Source organism: Arabidopsis lyrata (assembly GCF_000004255.2).
Source record: "Arabidopsis lyrata subsp. lyrata unplaced genomic scaffold ARALYscaffold_6, whole genome shotgun sequence".
In the NCBI taxonomy this organism is placed as follows: Eukaryota; Viridiplantae; Streptophyta; class Magnoliopsida; order Brassicales; family Brassicaceae; genus Arabidopsis; species Arabidopsis lyrata.
The window spans coordinates 5898707-5923089 of NW_003302550.1; the positions used below are offsets into that span (position 1 = coordinate 5898707).

Genomic DNA, 24383 nt, shown 5'->3' on the forward strand with positions numbered 1-24383 from the left:
GAATTGAAATAGTGTTAGGAAACGAACCGGCACGCATTTTACTCCTAACTTTTCTCCACTCTCCAGTCTCTCTCTTTTCTGCGTTTCTTCTTCTCTCTGTGGCGTAGATTTCTAGAGAGGAATTTAGGTCTTCTTCTTTGGTTTTTCCTTAGCTCTTCGTTCTCGTACTCTCTCGACAGTGAAATCAGGTTCGTAGTTTTTTTAAAACCTACATTTCTCGATTTTCGTTTTTTCCTTCGTTCTGAAATCTCGATATCTCTCTTTGCCGTACCATTTTCTGTAGTTGGGGATTTTAGCTGCATTTTTTCTTTTCCATAGCTTCTGGGTTAGATTTCTCTGTTTGTTCGTGTTTTGTCTTGTTGTCTGAAGACTAACGAGGTCGAATCTGTTCTTCTGCATGTTAGGGTTTTTGTTGGCGTTGTGTCTCAACCTGTGGTCTTATGAGATAATCAGAGACCCTTTTGTTAAAAAATTTCGCTTTTGTCTTCTTTCTGTCGATATGTTTGGTGTTAGTTTTTGTGTGTGTTTCTCGACCTCAAAAATCCATGCTTTCTGGGAAAGTGATGGTCTTTGTCATTGGGTTGCTTTGCTTCTGTTGAGAGTTTCTTCTAGTGTTGTTTTGTTTTTGTTTTCTGATAGTGATGTGAATTGCAAAGCTGTGTTTTTTCTTTTATCTCTCTGTTGATCGTTTATCTGAAGCTTTTATCGCTCTTGACATGTTCTCCTTCCAGGAATTTGGTATGGCTGCTACAGCTACTGCTTCTGCAATTCGTTACGCTCCTGAGGATCCGAATCTTCCTAAGCCATGGAAAGGTCTTGTGGATAGTAGAACTGGCTATCTCTACTTTTGGAATCCAGAGACCAATGTTACTCAGTACGAGAGACCATCTTCTTCCGCTCCTCCCAAGCTTGCTGCTATTCCCATAAGTTCTTCGGTTCAGACTACTCAGCAATCTTCTTCTGGATTTAACTCTGGCAAGGAAGAGGATAAGTATGGTAGGGGCAGTGATGGGCCTAAGTCTGACTCTGGATCAAGGTTTAATGAGGTACTAACCTATGTCTGTTAATGGCTGATTTCTACCCTTTACGCTCTCTAAACTTTCATAAATTCGATTCCAATTTGTTTGCCACATTGGATTTATCCCTCTTGATCATACTGTATCTTCAAATTCGCTTTCATTTGTAACAGGCTGGAAGAATGGGACCAACAATTTCTAATGATACTGCTAGTGGACTAGGGAATGCTGCATTTGGTGGATCATCTGCCAGAGGGCCTCCTTCTTCAGCGGCAGGAAATGAATTGTCCCCAGAGGCCTATTGCCGCAAACATGAAATTACTGTCAGTGTAAGTATCTATCAGATATGAATCTCTTTATGGGTTTCATCTGTTCATTTCTCCTCCGAGGTAGTACACAGAGATAGCTGCATACCTATTTCTGCATCCGGTTTCTTTTCATGTACTCAGAAAGTTTCATTTGTGGCACTACCTATTTGGTGACAAGCTAATAATGTTATCATATTATTCAAGTTTATATTTTTTATGTACAAACCATTGACTATATAAGTTTCTTTATCCTACTGACTCAGATTCATTTTTCTTTTTCATAGGGAGGCCAAGTACCACCGCCTCTAATGTCTTTTGAAGCCACTGGTCTTCCCCCAGAGCTTCTGCGGGAGGTATGAAATCATCTTTCTTCTAATATCACACCAAGCTCTTATATCCCCACTCTGTTTTTGGTTGGGGGTAGTAAACATGTCTATTTTCACATTGCTCTGCTGCTAGTGAGCTAGACTATTTTGACTTTTTTTTTTATCTGTTGGATTCAGTGATTTATGAGGGAGCTATTTTGTCTAATATCACAGACTTGTTATGTCTGCGTCTTTAGCTGTTATATATATGCATAGTGCTCTGCTAGTGAGCTGGACTATTTTGAGTATTTTTTTGTTGGATTTAGTGATTTACGGAGGGAGCTATGTTGTCGAATAATGCAGATTTATCATATCTGCCAGCTATATTTGTCTTTTGAGTGTTTTGTTAATTGAGATTTTGAAATTACTGGAGGGTCTGCGTTTAGTAGAGTCACAATTTTATGCCATATGCGCTCTCTTTTGTCCCAGGTGCGATATTTGCTCTTGGAGGAGCTAATGTCGTACGCTATGCCACTTCTTTGGGGTTCTTGCAAATTATTTGGAGTGCCCTTTTTGGTGGACCAAATACTTTGGTAAGGGACTGCAAATTCACCCAAAGCTTGTGGCAGAGCCTGTTGATGTTTTATTTTCCCATTTGGCCCAGACAGAAGTAGAGATATCCTCCTGCTGCAGGTTTTAACAGCTATCCTGTGTTGCCTGCAAACGGGAGGATGATGCTTCTTCTGGTTCCGTAAGCACAGAAGATTTTTGGTGTTTCTCTGCTGAAAAGGATATCCTGGTTTGTTGTTTTGCCAGGTATACAGTGCAGGATTCTCAGCTCCATCTCCAATTCAAGCTCAGTCGTGGCCAATTGCGATGCAAAACAGAGACATAGTAGCCATTGCTAAAACAGGCTCTGGAAAAACTCTGGGTTACTTGATTCCTGGTTTCATGCATCTCCAACGGATCCACAATGATTCACGAATGGGCCCAACAATCTTGGTATTGTCACCTACTAGGGAGTTGGCCACACAAATCCAAGTTGAAGCTCTGAAATTTGGAAAGTCATCCAAAATTTCGTGTGCGGTAAGTCAAAATCCTTGAATATATAAGTACTGAACTTGTTACTTGAGAAGTGTCGTATTGAGTGTTTTACTCGATGTATCTTTGTAGTGCTTGTATGGTGGAGCACCCAAGGGTCCTCAGCTGAAGGAAATAGAAAGAGGTGTAGATATTGTTGTTGCAACTCCCGGGCGACTGAATGATATCCTTGAAATGAGGAGAATCAGTCTGCATCAAGTATCTTATCTTGTGCTGGACGAGGCTGATAGAATGCTGGACATGGGGTTCGAACCTCAGATCAGAAAAATTGTGAACGAGGTTCCCACTAAGCGCCAAACTCTTATGTACACAGCAACATGGCCAAAGGAGGTCAGGAAAATCGCAGCTGATCTACTTGTTAACCCTGCCCAGGTCAACATTGGTAATGTTGATGAGCTTGTGGCGAACAAGTCCATTACTCAGGTGTGGGTTTGATTACCGTTTTCTTACTCGTTTTGATTTTGATTCTCATAGACAAAATAACATTAATGGATCTGATAGTTTCTTTAATTATTTATCTGATACAGACTATTGAAGTCTTAGCACCGATGGAGAAACATAGCAGGTTAGAGCAGATATTGCGGTCTCAGGAACCGGGTTCTAAGATCATAATTTTCTGTTCAACCAAAAGGATGTGTGATCAACTGGCAAGGAACCTGACCCGTACGTTTGGAGCCGCTGCTATACATGGAGACAAGTCTCAGGCTGAGAGAGACGACGTACTGAACCAATTTAGAAGTGGTAGGACTCCTGTTCTTGTTGCAACCGATGTAGCTGCTCGTGGACTTGACGTTAAGGACATAAGGTATGAATATGATTCCAGTTTCAAAATACAACTATGAGAAAGTTAGAAACAAGTGATCCTAATGGAGAATTATGGTTCACAGGGTGGTGGTCAACTATGATTTTCCAAATGGAGTAGAGGATTATGTCCATAGAATCGGAAGAACTGGAAGAGCTGGAGCTACCGGTCTAGCTTACACCTTTTTTGGAGACCAAGATGCTAAACATGCTTCAGATCTGATCAAGATATTGGAAGGAGCAAACCAGAAAGTTCCTCCACAGGTCCGCGAAATGGCTACACGTGGTGGTGGTGGAATGAACAAATTTCGCCGCTGGGGTCCACCTTCCAGTGGTGGTGGTGGTGGAGGCCGTGGTGGCTATGGTGATTCTGGTTACAGTGGTCGTGGTGAGTCTGGCTATGGTGGTCGTGGTGATTCTGGTTATGGTGGTCGTGGTGATTCTGGCGGTAGAGGAAGCTGGGCTCCTTCACGTGACAGGTAAATAAAAGATAAACGACTCACTAGATCTCTTGATTCTTTTTCTCATTATAAACTTAAAACTGGTATTGGTGGTTGAAGCAGTAGCAGCTCGGGATGGGGAAGAGAGAGAAGCCGTAGTCCTGAGAGATTCAAAGGAGGTCCACCGTCCACTTCTTCTCCACCTCGCAGCTTTCATGAGGCGATGATGATGAGAAATAGGTAACTCATCAGAATTTTAACCAGATTGGGGCAATATATATAGAAGAGCCTCTTTCTGCTCGGGTAAATTATTCATTTTGTGGGGTGTGTCTGTGTTTGAGCAAAGCCGCTAGTACTTTTAAACATCACACACATCTGAAGGATATTTCTAATGTTTTGGTCTACGAGAAACCTTTTTCTGTTTATATTATGGAAACAAAGACTCGTTTATGGGTTCTTTCTTTGTTGGTGTTTAGTAGAGGATGTTGTCAGCTAATATATGTTTCAGACCTCTAAATAAGAATGACTTCGATATTTTGAAGTAAACAAGTTTGTTTGGTTATTCAGGCCTGCACTTTCTGACATAGATCCATCTGCTAAAAGTCTACAAAATAAATTGTGGAACCAAATCACCAATGCACACTAGTAATAGTAACAGTTCTGAATTTGTCATTGAATTGTGGAGTGTGGACAAGAATGAAATAATGACCAGTCACCGACTACTCTTAACTGATTCCTTAACCGAGATGTTTGTACTACGGAACCAAAATTTCACCTCTTCAAACATTGCTTCCGTACCTAATTACGTGGATATAATAATAGTGCTGGAGTTCCAAATTTGCTCAAGTCTCCATTTAACAAGTTGTTGAGGTTCTGGTTGTCCTCTTCAAACTGAACTTTCCTGTATCCATTTGTTCATGCTGCTTGTAGCTCCCATATACTTTGCACTCTGCTTCCTTCGGTGTTGATCTTCCATGGAATTCGCCTATCCCGGCTTTGAGGAACTGTTTGTTAGTATTACGATAGATCCAACCAATACCTGAAGCTCGATCACCTTCATTATATGAAGCATCATAGCTACATTTTATCCATCCCATCAGCAGTTTGCATCACTGTGGGTTACGAACGGCTTTTTTTCCAATTCTTCTGGACTCCTCTTTTTCATCATCTATATGAACGTCTTTATATGAATGTTTCAGTCATTATAAGGCTCATATCTGCATTTCCAGTTTCCATAAGATCCAGTATGAAACTTGACAATGTAATTCAGAAATTTGATTGGTATTATGAAGTTGAATGAGGTAATAATGAAGCTTGTCTTCTATGCAACTATTCGGAGTACATATCATTGATGTAGGAATTCCAGTAAGTCGCCACATCGCCTCTGCATATGGGCATTTAGAGAAGGCATGACCACTTGTTTCATCCTATGTGCAAACATCTTGGACAGAATCTCCCAACCCTGATATATTGTCTTTGCATATTATCATAAACTGCAACTTCCCTTGAAGAAGCTAACCAGTATCCACACTTAACTGTGTATTTACCGTCCTTAGTATAACTCCTGAGCTCCACATGATTATTGAATGAATCATGTGTCTCTCAGTTTGGTATGAAAATCTTTCAGATGATTGTATGAAACGCCTCAGATCTTCCTCCTTACATTGTTTTGATTTCTGATCAATGAGGAAGAGATAAACTGGTTTGGCAATTGACGAGGACAGGAAACTATACAGATCAATCTAGCTATAGGAAAACAACATAACTGAGCAGATCAGAAGAAACAAATACCAAAGCTACTTTTTCTGTATAGCACTGTATGGTCCATTAGGAACGTCTACAAAGCTAATTTCAAGAGGACTACACATTGATAATAGATACCAAAGGTGTTGTTTGGAATCTGAAAGTATCAACCATGCTTTGTTCTCTTGTTCAGTATCACAAGATTGCTGCTTTGAGTGATGTGATGAAAGCAATGGAAGATGTGGAAGAATGGGTCCTGAGTAAAGAATCCATTATTTCAAGAACAGAGGCAATAACCAACTCAACACGATTTTTACAACAGTTAAAAGTAAGATGGTTTAAGTATAAGTATGATGCAGTAATTTCAAAGAATGGTGATGCAACTGCAGGCTGGATTTTATTGCCATTCGGGATTTCCGGTGTTGGCAAAAGTGAAGGAAGGAGAGCAGACTCACGGTTACAGAGTTCTTATAATGGAGGGAGATAGCTCATAAATCAATGATCTATGATCAAAGATTTATATGATGACATATTTCTCTGGTTGAATACATTCCTGAACATCAGTTTTAAGGCAGTGAAGAGAAAAAGTGCAAATGCAGCTGCAGATGCATTGGCGCAAAAACCAAAAGAGAGTTAGGTTGACTTATGTTATTCAATGATGTACCTTCATGGCCAAATTACATAACAGATACGAGAAAAATAAAGTTCAACTAGATTTTTATCCCAATATATCTGACAGACACAAAGCAGACAAAATAGAGTATTTCAACAAGTCATATCTACTTCAATCTACTTCAGGTAAAGTGAATGATCAAGATCTTCTCATCCTTGCACGCACCACCTCCAGAATACGGCAATATTCAAAGAACAACGAAGATTGATCACCTTCAAGACCAACTCGGCTTACCCTATTACCGCCTGCAAGATTGTTGCAAGGACTTCCTCCGATTACAAGATCAAATCCACCATATTTCTCCATCAACCCTTCGATTGTATCATTAGTCAAGTGTTGGATGTCTGAGAACTCGATCAAAACTCCAGTCTGGTTAGTTTGCTCCCAGAAGTCCTTCAAAATATTTCTGTTGACTTTTGAGATCTCAACAGACACAACAAGCTTCATTCTGATTTGGAGACGATGAAGCGCCACTTCTCCACCACCAATACCCGTAAAAAGAGAGAGAACATTGATTCCATGTGGGAAGATGGGTTTCAGTACAGACAGATGATACGCCACAGTATCAACCTAAAACAAGTTCAACCAACCATTAAACCAAAGTATTCAAACCACCAGCCAATGAATCAAACACGCAAAAGACTTTATCTACAGAGAGTATTCTTACGCAGATGATGTGTAAAGTTACCTGAAAAGAATTTCCCAGAGACTTGTAGCGCTCAGTTCTACTCATTCCTCCACCACGAGTATGATTCTTTGGAAATCCCAGAATATTCTCCATCTCATCTGGCTCGAGTGGGGCAGCTTTGTTTTTCCCCACCCAAACCAGATTCCATCTTCTGCACTGGTCAATCACATATCTCTGTACATGCTTAGGCGGTTCTGGTTCTCCATTGTAAGGCTCAAGGGCTAAACGGATCCTGTTAGTTAATTGGGCACTGCCTGTACAAGTCAAAATGCAATTAAGTTTGGTTCTTTTATCCCAGTCTGGCCACCATCTCTTACTCAAAGGAAATGCATCATGAATGGTGTATTTTGGTGGAGGCTGAATCTGGAATCTGTTGTTGATAGGGAGATTGTGGATGTAGCCTCTCTTCCTCGCTGCTGCACAGAAATATTTTGAATCCACAAACTCAGGTGGGATATCAAATAGGTGTCTTGAGATAGTCTCCCAAACGCCTTTAGGTGTGAGGGCGACATTCTCGTAGTAGAAAAAAGGTGGCCCTCGGGCTAACTCCGGAAGCGATCGATGTGTGATGAGTCCTGGCTCGTTTGGAACCCCAAATCCTATCATTGGATTTGGTAGGCGAACCGGCTCGTCATCAACAGATGACCTTGGCTCTTTTTTTGACTCTAACCGCCTTTTCTTAATGTCATTTCTAGGCTGCATACACCAAATTTCCCACAAAATTAGTGGCCAAACGAATGAACTACAGAAGACAGATTTTTAACCATACCTTTCGTTCTTCAGGGTCAGTGTGAAACTCACTAAATTCTCTAGCCATCTTAGCAGCACAAAGGAAGTCCGTGAGCTCTGCAATGTCCACATTTTCTCCTGAAATTACAATCATATAAGTCTGGATAAGGCAACAACATACTTTGGGTACGTGAGAGATTTATATTAACATCTGACAACTGTATCAATTAGTGAAATACAATCACAATGCTAAGCAAACACATTTCAAGCCTACATCACAGAAGCAGAGGCTAAAGCCACAATTTCACCCTCGATCACATAACACTAAAACTAAGCAATTTGGCTTATTCCACTTCCTCTAGAAGAAACCTGAATAAGAAGGAACTATTGAAAATACAATTGTATCAATTACTGACAACTTTTATCATTTAGTGAAATACAATCACATTCTCAGCAAACATATCTAAGTCCTACATCACAGAACCAGAGGATAGCACAGAACTAATGACAACTATCGATTAGTGAACAATACAATCACAATGCTCAGCAAACACATCTAAGGCCTACATCACAGAACCAGAGACTAAAGCCACAGTAGCACTAAAAGCAAGCAATTTGGTTTAATCCACTTTCTCTAAAAGAAACCTGAAGAAAAAGGAACTAAAATTTAATGCCAATGGTAATAGTTTAAGTAAGGTAAGGTTACCGCATCTCTCCACAGCTAGAGAAGCTTCCAGCTCCGAGAAACCCATTCTCACCAAAGACCGTATTTGGTTACTGTTTTCTTTAGAGTTTGGATCCTTCTGTCATGGTTTAAAACAGATTAAAAATGCATATTTGATACATATACACAAATAGCACTGAGATACATTTACAATTGAAACGTATGATGCTAAATATGTTATCACCACCATGAAAGAATTATACCTCATCATCTGAGACTAATATATCGGAGTAATTTGTCTCGTCATCGCTTGACCAGTCAATGACATCTTCTTCCTCTACTACTGGCAGTTTCTCAGCCTCCTACAAACCATCAACAAACATTAAGATTTACTTTTTAATGTCAAGAGACAATATATCTTGGCAACATCACATCACTTACTGCACAAGAGAGGAGTGCATTTGCAATTGCTTCCATATTTTCTTCTCCTGTGATTATATAAAGCAAATGTCAGAAAAGTAACAAAGTGTTCCTTTACTTAAAAGGAGGAGAGAAGTCTGTAAGTACCATGTTCTTGAATGGCTTTGATAACTTTTTCCTCATCAAATCCCATCGCAAGGAAATGATCAATAGCCTTGGACTTGGAAGAACCAGCTTCACAGTTGCTCTTCACAAAGAAACATAAGAGGAATGAATACCGTGATGACATGAAAATTACAAGCAACCCAAAAGATCCAAGTATTAGAAACTCACTGAGTATTTGGAGATAGTATCAATTATAACCGAAGTTTCTGCATTTGGTCCTGTAAAATTAATGATATCAAGGTATTGATAAACCTAAGTAAGAAACATATATCCAGAAAGGAATATGAACAAGAGAAAAAAGCTTCACCAGTTTCCTTGATTGCTCTAGCAATCATCTCAACAGGAAATCCCATGTCAAACAATGTAGCAAAAATCTCGTCTGAGAAGCCCATCTGAACTAAATCAGTTGTCTCTGTAGGAGAGCTCAAAGAACTAGTTGTCTGATATTGTACACAAAACAAAAAAAAATCACATAAGGGATGATTCTGTTTAGGCATAAACTGTTGGATTGGTGTTTTAGAAGAACACTTACCACAGCTACACCAACTAAAGTTTCGACCCTGGACTGTATTGGAGATGACGGTGGAGATGACTGAAAGTTATCGATCTCCAAATCATCATCGGTATTCCAATCAACAAAATCGTCATCACCAGCAGAATCTTGCGCCTATATAATGTACAAAGAAAAAAATAGTAAAGAGTCCATAATTCCCCTCTCAAATAGTGTGGTTTGAACAAGTAATCAAAATGTACCATTGTTGTAGTAAAGATTCCAAGTAATCGAAATTTAGAAGTATTTAGTACAGATTATGCAGAAACGCTCTCTCCGCCGGCAAAGATAATGTCGCCGTCGGTGAGAGAGCTCTGTCCCGTCGTCCGTTTACTGGAAGGAGGAGAAAACAGTGAAACAAAAAGTCTGATAGATTCTAAAAAAAGTCAAATTTTGAGAATATTGCGATTTAGTCCCTACACTTTATACTACTTCGACAATTAAACCAAAGTGTTTCTAATTAGCTAAACCAATAATCATGAATAATGACACGTTACCTGACACTTGTGGTGCTTAGAGGCAATTTCCGAAACTAATTTTTTTAGTCTATGATAATTCATGTTTTTGAAATTGGTTAAACTTAAACTTGAAAATCTCATGAATTGACTTTTTTATACAGAACATAGGCTCTTTTTAAAAATGGTTTTGAAGCATGAGCTTTTGATGCATGCAATGACACGTGAGGAGCGAGAAGGTTATTTCATAATTTAGAAGTATCCAACATAACTGCAGCGACCAGCCCAGTCAAAGACCGTTACATACATTACACTAATCATCGAATGAAATAAAGTGCTTCTTCTGATAACAGTACACAATAAACAACAAAGAAGATACATAAAAGATGACAGATAATAATAAGGAAATCCTGAGAAGCTATCTCCATTACTTAAAGCGATCAGCATATTATATATGCATGTGTACATACACACATATATATATATATATAGAGAGAGAGAGAGAGAGAGAGAGATTTAGAGAGCGAGGAAGGAACATTGTTTTCTGGCGTGGTCAGGTATAAGCTTGGACAACAACTCTGAACTTGCTCCGTTTAGCTCTACAAATTTTAACGACAAGCACACACTTTTTAGTCTTTGTTAAAAAAAAAAATAGCATTGGGAAACAAACAAAAGCATATTTGGAGGAGACGGACCTTGAGGTTTAAAGTTGAAGAGAGGAGGCAATGGGCGACCATTAGGAAGACGTGTATTGGGATCACGTAACTCATCGAAGAACGGGTGAACTATTGCCTCCATCTACAATCACAAGATAGTTTGAATCAGCCAAATGAATATCGAATATGATGTGAAAGCGTAATCATTTCATGGACTTACAGCGGTTGATCTGAGGCTTGGAGAATACTGGAGAAGTCTTGAGACGAGGTCTACAGCTTCTGGAGGTGTACGCTTATGGAATATCTTAAGAGCCAACAACAGATTTTTTCAATCAACGGAGGCGAAAAAATTATACGGAGATCAATGTTAAGAGAAAGACTGATGATGTGTTTGCTTACTTTGTGCCACGGATGAGCCTTTATTTGAGGGAATTTGAATTCAGTGTAGTTTGGATTCATGCATTTGATTTCCTCCCGAGTTGGTGTTCCAAGAACCTGTAATAAACAAAATGATGGCAATCAATAACAGGAAATGGAGCCTCTTCATTCCACAGAATCAATGATCCAGTCTATGTTCAATATAGCAATGGCTTATTATGATTGTAGGGGTTTGTGTAACGAAATTGAAATACCTTTATTATCTCGACTAGCTGGTCGACTCCACTCTCACCTGGAAATAAAGGCTGCCAAAAATTGGTAATACTTAACTTTAGACATCATTTGGTGATTAACATCATGAATTATAAAAGAAATTTTGGACAGTCAAACTACCTGACCAAGGAGCAATTCAGCAAGAACACAGCCTGCAGACCATATGTCAATGGCTGTTGTATATTCCGTGGCTCCAAATATAAGTTCAGGTGCTCGGTAGTAACGGGAGCAGATGTAAGAGATGTTTGGTTCCCCTTTGACCTGTTACAAAGTGGCAAAGCTAAAAAGGTTACTTCAGTTTACACAACTCTTCTATCAACTAAGGTAAGGACTAGTAACACTAGAGAAGTAATATGTGTGTCCACTTTTCATATGAAAATAAAATCAACATCTCTTATTCATGATAATATACCAGAACTTTTGCGCTACCAAAATCGCAGAGCTTGACCTGATGTGTATGAGGATTAACCTACGAGAAACACAAGATTAATTAAGCAGAAGCATGTAGACCATTGAACGTTGCAATTAACATCTCAACTAAGGACACGAACCAAAAGATTCTGTGGTTTTATGTCTCTGTGGCAGACTCCTACTCCTCCATGAATATACGCCAAAGCTCTGCAAATCTGCATCCACAACAGAAGAAAGAGAAAGATTTGAGAAAATCATGGCAACACAGTGTTGATTATAACTCAATAGTATTTCAAAAGATGAGAACAAATGTTCTGGTGGCTCGATAATAATTACCTGATAAGTATAGAGTTTAACATATATCATGGGCATCCTCTGGTTAGCCCGACTATAGTGCTTTGAGACGCGATAGACAGTCTCAGGAACGTATTCAAGGACCAAATTGAGATACAGCTCATCTTTTTCTGTCGTTGAGAAAAAACAATGCTTGAGGGATACAACATTAGGGTGATCAAGAAGCCTCATCGTCTGCAGCTCACGGTTCTTGTATCTCTTGTCTTGCAAAACTTTCTTGATTGCAACAGTTTCCCCCGTTTCTAAACACTTGGCCTGCATATATACAATAACAAGATCAGAAAAAATTATCTACATTGAGTCTATGCACCAGCTACTTACTAAAATCAATTATTCAGGGCAGTTAATCGAAACATCACCTGAAAAACAATTCCAAAAGAACCTTGTCCAACGATGCGCTCTGCCATATAACTTATGGTCTGAAAGGACAAAAAAAGAAAGAGCTATAAGAGACTATATTACACGTTACACATCACAGTAACCACAAATTGTGCCAGATATGGCAGTCATTGTGCCACTCACGTAAGCGAATGATCTTTCTATCAACTTCCTATTAACATACCAAATATGGATAATTCTCAAACACACAAATGTTAAACAAGCTAACCTGTTTCGGCTGACCATTTTTACCACCAATAGTTGTAACAATAATGTGACCTGTTTCAGTTCCATTCCCATCAACCACAGCTGCTTCCATTTCCTACAAGCAACCAGCAAACAGCACGAAGAAAAACACATAAGTAACAACATAAAAAGTCCAAATCAAATAAGAGGCTAGATCTTAATACTGAATCTGAGTTGTTCAACCTTATCATCTTTTATCTTCATCTCATTAATCCCTTCAGGTAGTTTTTCAGCGCATATGGAAGCATTGCTTTGTTTTGTAGCCACAGAAGAAGCCGGTAATGTTCCCACAGAAGCCATATTCAAGTACTTTGATTCAATTCGTCAATCTGTTAAGACCAAACACACAAAAGCAAAACATAGGTTATGGTTCAATCACTTTCACTCAACCAAAATTGGAACAAAATGACATTAGCACAGAGACAGTGAAGAAGATCTAATAAGTAATAAGAACTGCCAAAAACCTAGCTCTACTACATTTAACATAGATTTATCCAAAGTAACCACAACCTTAAACCCTCCCTAATCTGTAAAAACTAGATGGTTTGTTCCATAATCTCTCAGCGTCGAGCTAAACAAACACAAAAAGAGACTACGTCGTGGCGCCGTCATACCTGAAAAGTCTCCGCCGCAATTTCAGTTCACCATCTTGTTTACGCAGCAGCAACTAGAGAAGCCCTAGAATAAAAGACTCTTCCTTGCCGAAAATGGCAAATCTCTCCCTCTTCGAGTTGGTGCTGTGTTTGGTTTTTCTTCTGATGGCAGAGAGAGAGCGGACCCCAATAGGTAGTTTCAAAGTTTTAGTTGATAGTTAGTTTTGACGTCCGCGCTCAAGGAAGAAGAGTACCCGTACACGTGGCGTGTTTTGGTTGGAATCGCTTAGAGTCACGTCATCTGTGTTGACTGCTTTTAATGGTCTTGAATCTTTTTCCTGCGGTTGGGTGTATGGTAAGCTTCTTTAATTGACGGTTAGATTTGGGTCATGAAAAACGACAACAAAGCCAGAAAATAATCGGACGGCTACGATTGAGAGGAGTATTAAACGTTAAGCGAAGCGTGGCGTACACTGATTCTCGTTCCTCACTTTTTCGGTATTTGTAATGTTGTTTTGTCAGAAAAGGAAATCTCAATTACGAAATCGCCAAGTCATCTCACATAAAGCGACAAGATTTGGTTCGCTATACGATGTCGTGTCTGATTCGACCGTTGGTCTACACGGTGATGGGCCTTAAAGAATATGGGCTTGTTATAACTGTTCTCTTAAAGGATAAGGCCTTAAAGTAGCCCTTTTGTTAATAAAGATTTTACTAATTGCCAATGCCAATTACAGTATCATGTATCATTGAATATTGGAAGTGATGTGCCAACAATTTGATAGGAATCACCGATTGTAAATAAATGGTTACGACAAAAGAGTGAATTTCGTACACGATATTAAACTAAACCGTCAGACAAATTGGCGTTATTCACATAAATTGCGTACAACACGATGCATGTAAAACATTAATATAGAAGTTGACCAAAAAATTAAAAATGATTAAATCAAACACGCCTATTACAATGCTCTAGATTATAGACGAACGTAGTAAACGTTACATCAAATCACGGGTTAAGATTACACAATGGTGAAATTGTCAAATTCTACGTCTTCCGCGTGTTGTTGGACTTGGACATACACAAATTCTACGGAGTACTAGAAATATTGTTCATGTGATTTGCGAGTTATGACCACTTCACGTGATTTGCTATCCAACATTTTTCCCCCTGTATACTTATATAAAATGATTAAACCATCAAAATATTGCAAAATTAGTCTAATGTTGCAACGTTACCTATCTCATTTAAACCAACAAAGAAATGTAAGAATTACCTATCTTGTACTCAATATATTCAAGATATTGAGAAAGAGGACAAGAAATCAGTTACTTGAAAACAAAATCTATATACCACACTTTCAACTGCCAAAGCAATAGAAAAAATAATAAAATAGTAACACGAACTTCAAATACAAAGAGTCGAAGAGTGATTATATTATTCCAATTTTGGTAACCAATAGGCTTCTCAAGATCATGAATCAAATAGAATAATTCAACAAAGTTTGTCAACGCATGTGTTGCATACACGTACCAACGTACCAAATCTATAGCAGCCTATATATCCTTTTACCTGGGGCTCATGCACGTGTATCTTCAGATCACGAGTTTAATTTCATACATTGAACCTTACTAGTTACTATATGCTTATCATTAACCAGAAATCCCCAAATGTTGGTTTATTCTCTCTATAACAACAATAATCAGAAAACCGTATCGAGCATATATCATATTGTCTTGCAACTAATGGATCTTTGAAAATATGAGTTGAAGATAAAAGATGAATAGATTTTAAAAGATTCAGTGACACCATAGATTTAACATAAATTACGGTGCTTGATTTCAGGAACTAAACATAAAAAAGATTATCTGATGATGATGATGAGGTTTACGTGATGTACCTGTAATTGTATGGCAACTTTTCTTGACTCTTTCGCCATTTTCTATTGATGCCTGATTAATTGATTTTGGTTTTCATTTAACCGAAAGAGCTTACAAAGACCGGTTAAGTACTGACCAGACTCATTCTCTATTATAAACGAAAGTAATCAGTTATTTCTAGCGCCTAAAAACTGCACACTAACCCTCAGATCAGTATAACATAGCCATTTAATGAAACTTCGAATTAATGCTAGAGAATACTAAGATGTTAGTAGCGACCAAAACAATTTCGAAGTAACACGCCTACTCAAGAAAATTCGAAGCCACATCGGAAGTAAAGATGTTGATAATGTATGATGATTTTCAAGAACAAATCAAAGCCAAACCGCAAGCAAAGTGTGATGATGTGGTCAATAGAACAAGCTGATCAAGAAAGTAAACCTCATGAGCTTTTTTATTCAATTTTGTCAATTTAATAAAATATAGCAAATGAGTAGAACATGCTTGATTTGAAAAGGAAGAGAGTTCCAAGGCCTTTTGTCCTCATCTAACTGTTTAACTGTATCATAGATTCATTCTCATATGCGTAACAGTATTTTTCCCTGCTTATAAATATGAGCCTCGCTTTACCATTTTACTTACATCTCATATTAAAACAAATCCTTTTTCAATATTAAAGATGTATAGACTAACCTTGAAATGTCTTTCTCTGAACTTTCTTCTCTTAATCTCCTCACTCTCTTCGAGGTTCGGGACTTGTGACGCTAGGCACAGTGTATACTGGAAAGGAAACCGCAGGTCTATTGCTCAAGGGGAAAGTTCAGGAACAATCAATGTGCTTGACCATGGCGCAAAAGGTGATGGGAAAAGTGATGACACAAAGGTCAGTGTGCATTTCTATTGTTTAGCTGTGTTTCTATTCGTCTTATCGATATATAATGGAACCGTTTATATCACAGGCTTTTGAAGATGCTTGGAAGGTAGCTTGTAAGGTGGCAGCGTCAACATTATTAGTTCCATCTGGTTCTACGTTCCTTGTTGGTCCTATTTCTTTCCTGGGAAAAGAATGTAAAGAGAACATTGTGTTTCAGGTGAATTATCAAGAAATAAAATAAGATAAAGAACCAAATGTTATTCGACCATTTATAGTTATATAACCGCGACTAACATATATGGATACTTTGTAGATAGATGGAAAGATCATAGCTCCAACGAGTGCAAGTGCATGGGGATCAGGTCTTTTGCAATGAATAGAATTCAAATCACTTAAAGGAATCACTATAAAAGGAAAAGGGATAATCGATGGACGAGGATCAGTATGGTGGAACAACGCGAAAATGCCAAGGACCAAACCAACAGTAAGTTTTAACCTGATTAAATTTCATGGATGGAGCCAAATTAATATCAACGTTTGAAACTTTAATTTATTTTTGATTTACCTACTTGGTTGGTATGTAGGCTTTGAGGTTCTACGGGAGTAACGGTGTAACGGTCAGTGGAATAACCATACAGAACAGCCCTCAAACCCATCTCAAGTTTGATAACTGCAAAAGCATTCAAGTGTCTGATTTCACAACTTCATCCCCTGGAGATTCCCCAAACACAGATGGAATCCACCTGCAAAACTCTCAAGATGCCGTTATTTACCGCAGCACACTGGCCTGTGGTAACCACAGACTTAAAACATGTCCCATTTGGTTTAAATTAAAGATATTACTTAATCAGACACTACAAGTCAAATCATCATAAATTTCTCAATTCTACTTACTGAAGTTATGATGAAAAATAACAATTTCTTTCATTCTACAGGAGATGACTGTATATCAATTCAAACTGGATGCTCGAATATCAACATACACGATGTAGACTGTGGGCCTGGCCATGGAATTAGCATTGGAGGACTGGGAAAGGACAATACAAAGGCGTGTGTTTCAAACATCACTGTCCGTGATGTCACGATGCATGAAACTACGAATGGTGTTCGAATAAAGTCCTGGCAGGTAAATTCTCCAGCACGGTTATTCGCATAACAGAATAAAGGCAAAGAAAATTTTAAAAAAATGCATGCGATAACAATTCAAAGATGCTGACAACTTTCTGTTATGTTTAATGATAGGGAGGATCAGGGTCTGTAAAACAAGTTATGTTTTCAAATATTCAAGTCAGCAACGTAGCCAATCCAATAATAATAGATCAATATTACTGCGATGGTGGCGGATGCCATAATGAAACTTCAGCAGTCGCTGTATCAAACATAAACTACATAAACATAAAAGGTACCTACACCAAAGAACCTGTACGCTTTGCCTGCAGTGATAGCTTGCCATGCACAGGAATCTCACTTTCGACCATAGAGCTTAAGCCAGCCACAGGAAAAGCAAGTTCACTAGATCCTTTCTGCTGGAAGGCACACGGTGAACTGAAGACAAAAACTCTTCCACCAATACAATGTTTGAAAACAGAAAAGTCACCAGAAGCTGCAAGCCGGTCTAATAATGATGCTTGCTGATATTAGAGTAAGAAATTATGTTAAAATGTCAAGGTAGGCCACACAATATACGAATAAAGAAGGGTTTGAATCTCTTCCTTTGTCATATACTAGTTTTTATAAATCATTTGCAAACAAAATGTAATATATCGCATGCAATGTATTGCATTCTGTTATAGACTATTGGGAGTTATTGAATTAGTTCCAACCCATAGCCTAAGGAAGGATTTCATATATCCTCCGAGGGATGCACAGAAAATGTATAAAATGAGAGCTAAGCAATAAATCAAAAGTCTAGTTACCAAAAATTCCAGCACATGTAAACAACTAACGCATTTTACTTTGTAACAAAGGATAAACCACGACATTGTTCAACTTACTAGCAAGAACATTCTAAACGCAGTTCCAACTTCCAAAGGTCAAGCTAAGAGGCCAACATTAGATAACAGCGCAAAACAAACAATCTGAATAAATATAATACTCAAGACCAAAAAAAGATTCTGAAATATATGATCTGTGTCTCAACCGTACATCCTATTTGGGAGATTTGAATCACATAATGTGATGTGCTCCTCTAAATTTAGAAAAGCAAACGTGTTTCTTGTCATTGTCTGCTTCCTATACCATAGTTAAACCCTGCAGTGGAAAATAAGTAGAAATGTTTCAGGACAAAAACCCAAGTGAACAAAGAATAAAACCTGAAACTCCGAAGTAACAGTTTTACTCATATCCTACACGAAGATGAAAGGGATTTGAGCGAGAATGTCTCATCAACGTTTGCCAAAACCAACTCCTGCTTTCCTTTTGTGTCGTGCTTGTATTCTTTCAGGGCTTGGCAATCCAGTTTTTTCTTCGTACTTCTTTTCTAGGGCCTGCGGTACAAAACTTGTCAGGAATATTGTAGAATAACGATGATAACATACATTTTAAGACAGTAGACTACTTAATGCAAAGATGTTCACCAAAGTCACTACTAACATACAAAGGGTGATTCTATCCACGAACTTTAACTAGTGGTTATTATAGCTTTAGAATCTGTCCTGCTACAGTTTTACTCACCTCTAGCTCTTCACGAATGCTATCAAGAACTTGATCCGTCATTCTGTCAAAGAAGAGAACTCCCTGTATTTGAAAGATTGTTCCGTCAGACCGAAACGAAAGCTTGCAAGTGATACTCACATACAGTAACACCAAACACCTCCATGAAAACAAGTAAAAGTGCATGCATGTAAAAAATGTACTAACGAAGATAAGACCCGTGAGATGACACTTTTCAATGTTGAAACATCAAAATATATCAGCTTTCTCTCTGGTTTATTTCAGTTGTATAAACACAACTACAGCCACTCAATTTTCCATAAATGTATTTTCTGTGTTGTCAATGCTATCTCATCAAGCACATATATCAAAATCAAAGTGGAGAAATAACCTCCAGATGGTCATATTCGTGCTGAAAGATTCGTGCAGGTAAACGAGATAGACTAATTGAAAATCTTTCACCAGTAATGTCCCTTGCATCAATCTTGACAGATTGTGGTCGCTGAAAGCAAAACCAACCACATAAAAACCGATTTCCAAGAAACAATGAGCAGTAAAGTTAAGAAATTCGGTCGAGAAAGGGTGGACATACAACTACTTCAGCATAGATCCCGGGGAAGGATAGGCATCCTTCATCAAACGGTACTAACTTATCGGAATATTTCTTGATAATCGGATTTACAAGAACAATTTCTTCTCCTTCACCAGGCTCCCCAGCTGGATTAAACACCATAAGTTGAACATTGAGACCTACTTGTGGTGCTGAGAGCCCAATACCATCCGTTCTGTCCAATAGCATGTAATCACAGCAACATTCTGTTGTTTGTCTGTGTTATTGAGTACTAAGTTACTTACATAATAATGAGGACACTTACTTACTTGTACATAACATCAAACATAGCATCAACCAAGTTCTTCAAATTCTGGTCGAAAACACCAATCCTCTTGTTCTTAGCCCGTAGTATAGGATCCGGATACTCAACAATCCTCAAAGGAGTCTCAAATTGAAGATCAGAAGCTTAAAAAAAAAACACAAAATTACAATTGTACATAAACAGAAGATACTCATAGAGTAACCACAAACCTAAGTGTGTAAATAATAGATAAGCAAGTTATTTACCTGAAGCTACTTCAACGTCTTTACGTGAGACGCGCTTTACTTCAGCGCGAACCGGAGATATCAGAGGACTGGTCCGGTTCCCAGTAGAGCAGAACATGACGGTGGATTTGAGCCGACCATAACCGGCAGAGAGTGTAGTAGCTCGGCGAGATAAAACCGGTAAGAATAAGCGAGAGAGTGGTGGAGCTTGGAGGAAGCAGTTACAGACGGCCATGGCTAGAGTACTAACTTCAGACAAAGCGGAAAAACTGAATTTGTGTGGAGAGTAAGTAAAAAGATTGAGTAGACCATTTTGTAATTCTCCTTTAATTTTTAGTGAAATCCGAAATATCGCTATATTATAGGGACGAATTTGATAAATATTCTATTATTAGAGCTTCTGTGAGGGAGAGACATTTTCTCTTCGAAACTCGCGGCTTGCTCTACAACAGAGATCCTTCTTTGGAGCTTCTTCGAAAGGTAAACAAACTCTCACACCACCATTCATAGATTCAACTTCTGTATCATCCTTTCTCAAAATCTCTGGTATATTGATTTTCTCGGTTTTTGATCTCCATCTTTCTTAGAGTAGCAAGAGATTGATCGATAGATTTAGCTGGTTTATAGGTTTGTTCATTGGTTCTCAGTCTACAAGTTCTGTTTGTCGATTCACACGTTGAATTTCATTATCTTATGTGCTTTATTCAAGGATTTGATTATCGACATTGTTTCAATCTATAGGAATAGGTTGGTTGAAATTTTGTGCTGAAATCTTTTGGAATGTAATCCTTTTTATCAATTTTTTCTGTGATGCAGATAGATTTAATATTTTGTTTTGTTATCGTTACATAGAGCCGAATTGTGCTTTGCTTGACCTGTGTTTTGTGGTTTACTTTGGATCTTATGTATAGATAAAGGAAAATGGGGCTTAATTTCACAAAGTTGTTCAGCCGGCTTTTTGCCAAGAAAGAAATGAGGATTCTGATGGTAGGTCTTGATGCTGCTGGTAAGACCACTATTCTCTACAAGCTGAAGCTTGGCGAAATCGTCACTACCATTCCGACCATCGGTAAGTTTTAAGGATTCCTCGAATCAGAGTGTTTCTCAATGTGTACTTAGTAGATTAATGTTCTTTTCTGTTTCTTACCTGTGTTTTATCCTCTATGGATTTTATGTAATCTTCTCCTGCATCGAAGTTTTTCTTCTCGAATTTAATGTTGAGGAGGTTCTTGTTTCTAGGATTCAACGTGGAGACTGTTGAATACAAGAACATCAGCTTCACTGTTTGGGATGTGGGGGGTCAGGACAAGGTACACATTTTAAGTCTTGTCTAGATCATAGTATATTGTCCTCGTCATGCTTTATGCTCTGCATCTAAGTAGTACTGATCTTTCGTAAAACCTGGTTTATATATATATCATGCAAGCTCAATTTGAATAGTAAATTTCAATCTTCACGTCCAGTATCTATGAGTGTTTGTCTTCTTCCTTTTTTCTGATATTTGACATTAAGAATGCAACTTCCATTAAAAACAGATTCGTCCCCTGTGGAGGCACTACTTCCAGAACACACAAGGTCTTATCTTTGTGGTTGATAGCAACGACAGGGACCGAGTTGTGGAGGCGAGAGATGAATTACATCGCATGTTAAATGAGGTTAGCTTTCCTTCTGGTTTTCTCTTGTATCACAGTTAGGCAGAAATAGTTTTCCATAATCTGATTTAAACCCTGTTTGCAGGATGAACTGAGGGATGCTGTCCTTCTTGTGTTTGCAAACAAACAAGATCTTCCCAACGCAATGAATGCTGCAGAAATAACTGACAAGCTTGGACTTCACTCTCTTCGCCAACGCCATTGGTAAAGTTCTTTTCTAGAATTTTTTCTTGTGGTTAGATTGATCACACAATGTGGTGGAATGTAACTTATGTTTTTTCCTTTTAACAGGTACATCCAAAGCACCTGTGCCACATCTGGAGAAGGTCTTTATGAAGGCCTTGATTGGCTCTCCAACAACATCGCTAGCAAGGTAAATAACTAAATACCCCATTTTGTAAAACTAAGTAGACAATTGAAAGGAACACTCTTTTGAAAGTATGGATGCCCTTAAATAACATCCTTAGGGGTTTTAGATTGTATGCTCATCAAAACCGGGTAGCTCTTTGGTATTGAGGAATAGAACTCACTTTGTTGAGCCACCAAGCTATTGCAAACCCCATTGCTGAAGCAGCCCCAAGTTTGTGTCTTGTGATAGCAAATGTATGATCTGTATGATTTTATTAATAACACAAATAACTTGGCACCCACCAATCCACATAAATTTTGGCCCTATTCATATCCTGGTATCCATATACAAACTCTGGGACGATAGTAAAATCATTTGTGTTATTATCCTTGTTGCCAAAATATGATTCATGAATACTGATCAATCCTTCATTTTGATTGAGTAGGCATGATGAAGCTGCTGGAACACTTTTTGCACTTGGAAGAGACCATTAGTGATTGTGGAGAAGAAAGAAGTATTATATCTGACTTTACAACGGTTTATAGCATCCGTTGATGTTTGTGTCATTGCGTGTGTGTGTTGAACATGTTAAAAATGGATTTTGTGATAGTTTTTACTTTTACCGTTTTGTTTGCTTCTAAACTTATGGAAACACTCTTCGTAAGCAGTAGACATGTTACCTTTTTCTCCTTATAGAATGTCACTCACTGCATACAGTATTCTCTCAGTTTTTAGAACCCAAATATAACCGAATCAAATACACTACGCATGAGGGCTCAATATGGTCATAACAGTAAGTAGATTCATGTTCCAACAGACTTGGGCAAATATGAGAGCCAATATGGTATTTTCAAGAAAACTCAACCTTGATCTCGCATTTGGAAGAAGCTTTAGGAAGCGTTAGCAAATCCGTGGTGAGTTGCTACTTTTCCTTGTGTTTAGCAGAGGCGCAAACTTTAACGAGCTCAAGACATGGCAATTCCTCCAAGAAACGCTTCATTTGCTCCAGCTCTTTGATACTTCCTTCGTACTCTGTTAATACTAGTACCTTCACAGGACATGAAGATAGACGAGAACATCCCAAGAAGCATTTGCAATCAGATGCAGGTTTATCATGGCGCAAGAAACCCTGAAGCAAGACAGTTTATTAGTCATTGTAAATTGCGTTTGTCGAACAATCTTTTGGGGTCTTGGATCATACCTTGATGACAAGAGTGTGTAAATTTGGAGATTTCTTCTGCAGAGATGGTAGAGAAGAGACAGATGAACAGAAGTCCACTTCAGATGTGATAGATAAATGAAAAAGGTTTTCGAACTCAGGCATTGTTTCATGGAAGATCCCAAAAATCTGAAACAAAAACAAAATGAACTAGTCTTCATAAAACCAATCTTTGGATCAAATGCAGAGAGAAGAACAACAATTACCTCCACAGTTTCAGGACATGATAAGTTGAGGATCTCGAGATTTCTTAAACCCTTAATCATATTTGATGGATCGCAGTTTTTAGGTCCTCCTTCGTTCATTGTAAGCCTGAGCTTGGCTTCCACAAGAGAGTCAAGATTAACAACTGGATAAAGAAGCTGAACAAAATCAGAGTATTCCAAGTAGACAAGATTGGGATTATCAAAACTCATGCTTCCCAACTCAACACTAAAACTGATACATCCAATGGTAAGTCTCTTAAGGGTCTGACAAGAGAGGATGTGAGAACATTTCCAAAGCTCCCACGAAATATAATCCATGATCAATTCCTCAAGTAAAGGGCAAGCAGAGATAAGCTTTTCGAACGCGTCAAGATTATAGAACCGAACGAAATGGAGAGAGAGAGTCTTAAGAGCTGGAAGAGAAGCATAGGAATTTCAAACGATTCAGTTTCAACTTAACAAGTGTCTTGCAAGCAAAGACCTCGAAGAGTAGTGAATCTTGAGCTTTTACATCAAGATAAAGATCCGCAACACCACGGTTCAGCACATTACATTTCCAACGGTTGGTATGAACTGAGCCAACACCGAGTCGACATTTCAGAGTAAACTCTTTATGGCGGAATCGCCTGACACAGCCAACACTCGATCCACGAAATCCATGAAATTTTGTCGGTGATCCACGAAAGGCAAGAACTGTTTTGGTTTGGTAAGGGAAAAATGGAGATTTGGTGTGAAGGCAAACATATCACGCCATCTCTTTGAGAGAAGGGAAGTTGAAGCAGCTTCATCTATGGAAAGGAAGGACAAAATGCGGATGATAATCCCATCTGGTAGATCGCTGATCCTATCCATTCTTTTCGCCAAATCCTAGACAACCCTTTTTACTAAAGGTTGCATCGTCCAAGAAACATCAAATTATTATACCTAGCAAAAGAGAAGAATAAACTTCGGCACCAGAGGAAGAGTTCCACAGTTTTAGTTCGAGAAGACGTGCAATCCACAACTAGGGTTCGGACATGGTCAGCTAGTCAAGTAATAACAAATATTTAAATATTTTGAGTGATTCAATCCAGATATTGGTTTTGTTGCTATTTGGCATTATAA

At 38.4% G+C, this 24383-nt stretch overlaps 7 protein-coding genes across 14 annotated transcripts; 3 read left to right on the forward strand and 4 right to left on the reverse strand.

The window, feature by feature from the left end:
• The first annotated feature begins 20 nt into the window (after positions 1 to 20).
• Positions 21 to 4533, forward strand: LOC9307693 (DEAD-box ATP-dependent RNA helicase 46). 5 transcript variants are annotated; one of them, XM_021022823.1, is made up of 10 exons: positions 21 to 188; positions 732 to 1046; positions 1190 to 1345; positions 1609 to 1677; positions 2079 to 2222; positions 2446 to 2715; positions 2803 to 3153; positions 3258 to 3535; positions 3618 to 4010; positions 4095 to 4533. In XM_021022823.1, exons 2-10 carry the CDS (start codon positions 741 to 743, stop codon positions 4213 to 4215), a joined length of 2088 nt encoding a protein of 695 aa, XP_020878482.1. In that variant the 5' UTR covers positions 21 to 188; positions 732 to 740; the 3' UTR covers positions 4216 to 4533. The 5 variants fall into 5 exon arrangements, with proteins under 5 accessions (XP_020878482.1, XP_020878480.1, XP_020878481.1 ...); XM_021022821.1 differs by lacking the exon at positions 2079 to 2222 and having other exon boundaries at positions 22 to 188; positions 4092 to 4533; XM_021022822.1 differs by lacking the exon at positions 2079 to 2222 and having other exon boundaries at positions 23 to 188.
• Positions 4534 to 6334: 1801 nt separating this feature from the next.
• Positions 6335 to 9956, reverse strand: LOC9309749 (DNA (cytosine-5)-methyltransferase DRM2). 2 transcript variants are annotated; one of them, XM_021023365.1, is made up of 11 exons: positions 9807 to 9956; positions 9586 to 9720; positions 9361 to 9493; positions 9222 to 9271; positions 9036 to 9135; positions 8910 to 8956; positions 8732 to 8830; positions 8511 to 8604; positions 7845 to 7942; positions 7076 to 7771; positions 6335 to 6957 (listed from the first exon to the last, which is right to left on the reverse strand). In XM_021023365.1, the coding sequence occupies exons 1-11, from the start codon at positions 9807 to 9809 to the stop codon at positions 6526 to 6528; spliced, it is 1887 nt and encodes a 628-aa protein (XP_020879024.1). In that variant the 5' UTR covers positions 9810 to 9956; the 3' UTR covers positions 6335 to 6525. The 2 variants fall into 2 exon arrangements, with proteins under 2 accessions (XP_020879024.1, XP_020879023.1); XM_021023364.1 differs by having other exon boundaries at positions 8511 to 8607.
• A 331-nt stretch (positions 9957 to 10287) lies between these two features.
• Positions 10288 to 13623, reverse strand: LOC9309750 (shaggy-related protein kinase epsilon). The gene is made up of 13 exons (XM_021023367.1): positions 13369 to 13623; positions 12938 to 13083; positions 12738 to 12830; positions 12490 to 12549; positions 12113 to 12385; positions 11917 to 11991; positions 11778 to 11834; positions 11486 to 11626; positions 11347 to 11397; positions 11114 to 11209; positions 10935 to 11018; positions 10754 to 10856; positions 10288 to 10657 (listed from the first exon to the last, which is right to left on the reverse strand). The coding sequence occupies exons 2-13, from the start codon at positions 13052 to 13054 to the stop codon at positions 10575 to 10577; spliced, it is 1233 nt and encodes a 410-aa protein (XP_020879026.1). The 5' UTR covers positions 13055 to 13083; positions 13369 to 13623; the 3' UTR covers positions 10288 to 10574.
• A 2272-nt stretch (positions 13624 to 15895) lies between these two features.
• LOC9309751 (polygalacturonase At1g48100) lies at positions 15896 to 17917 on the forward strand. The gene is given in 6 exon segments (XM_021023366.1): positions 15896 to 16111; positions 16188 to 16319; positions 16416 to 16586; positions 16687 to 16894; positions 17038 to 17228; positions 17345 to 17917. Coding segments are annotated over 6 exon segments (1299 nt in total). The 5' UTR covers positions 15896 to 15907; the 3' UTR covers positions 17738 to 17917.
• Positions 17918 to 18040: 123 nt separating this feature from the next.
• LOC9307695 (peptide deformylase 1B, chloroplastic/mitochondrial) lies at positions 18041 to 20153 on the reverse strand. Its single transcript, XM_002873637.2, has 7 exons — positions 19875 to 20153; positions 19634 to 19772; positions 19347 to 19539; positions 19146 to 19256; positions 18776 to 18838; positions 18452 to 18588; positions 18041 to 18352 (listed from the first exon to the last, which is right to left on the reverse strand). Exons 1-6 carry the CDS (start codon positions 20086 to 20088, stop codon positions 18487 to 18489), a joined length of 822 nt encoding a protein of 273 aa, XP_002873683.1. The 5' UTR covers positions 20089 to 20153; the 3' UTR covers positions 18041 to 18352; positions 18452 to 18486.
• Positions 20154 to 20238: 85 nt separating this feature from the next.
• Positions 20239 to 22543, forward strand: LOC9309752 (ADP-ribosylation factor). 3 transcript variants are annotated; one of them, XM_021023370.1, is made up of 7 exons: positions 20239 to 20333; positions 20765 to 20922; positions 21093 to 21163; positions 21389 to 21508; positions 21591 to 21709; positions 21797 to 21878; positions 22300 to 22543. In XM_021023370.1, exons 2-7 carry the CDS (start codon positions 20775 to 20777, stop codon positions 22303 to 22305), a joined length of 546 nt encoding a protein of 181 aa, XP_020879029.1. In that variant the 5' UTR covers positions 20239 to 20333; positions 20765 to 20774; the 3' UTR covers positions 22306 to 22543. The 3 variants fall into 3 exon arrangements, with proteins under 3 accessions (XP_020879029.1, XP_002871626.1, XP_020879028.1); XM_002871580.2 differs by lacking the exon at positions 22300 to 22543 and having other exon boundaries at positions 21797 to 21890; XM_021023369.1 differs by lacking the exons at positions 20239 to 20333; positions 22300 to 22543 and adding an exon at positions 20357 to 20399 and having other exon boundaries at positions 21797 to 21890.
• Positions 22544 to 22606: 63 nt separating this feature from the next.
• On the reverse strand, positions 22607 to 24345 carry LOC110227780 (F-box/LRR-repeat protein At3g58980-like). Its single transcript, XM_021023368.1, has 3 exons — positions 23280 to 24345; positions 23056 to 23202; positions 22607 to 22983 (listed from the first exon to the last, which is right to left on the reverse strand). Exons 1-3 carry the CDS (start codon positions 23595 to 23597, stop codon positions 22777 to 22779), a joined length of 672 nt encoding a protein of 223 aa, XP_020879027.1. The 5' UTR covers positions 23598 to 24345; the 3' UTR covers positions 22607 to 22776.
• Positions 24346 to 24383: the final 38 nt, after the last annotated feature.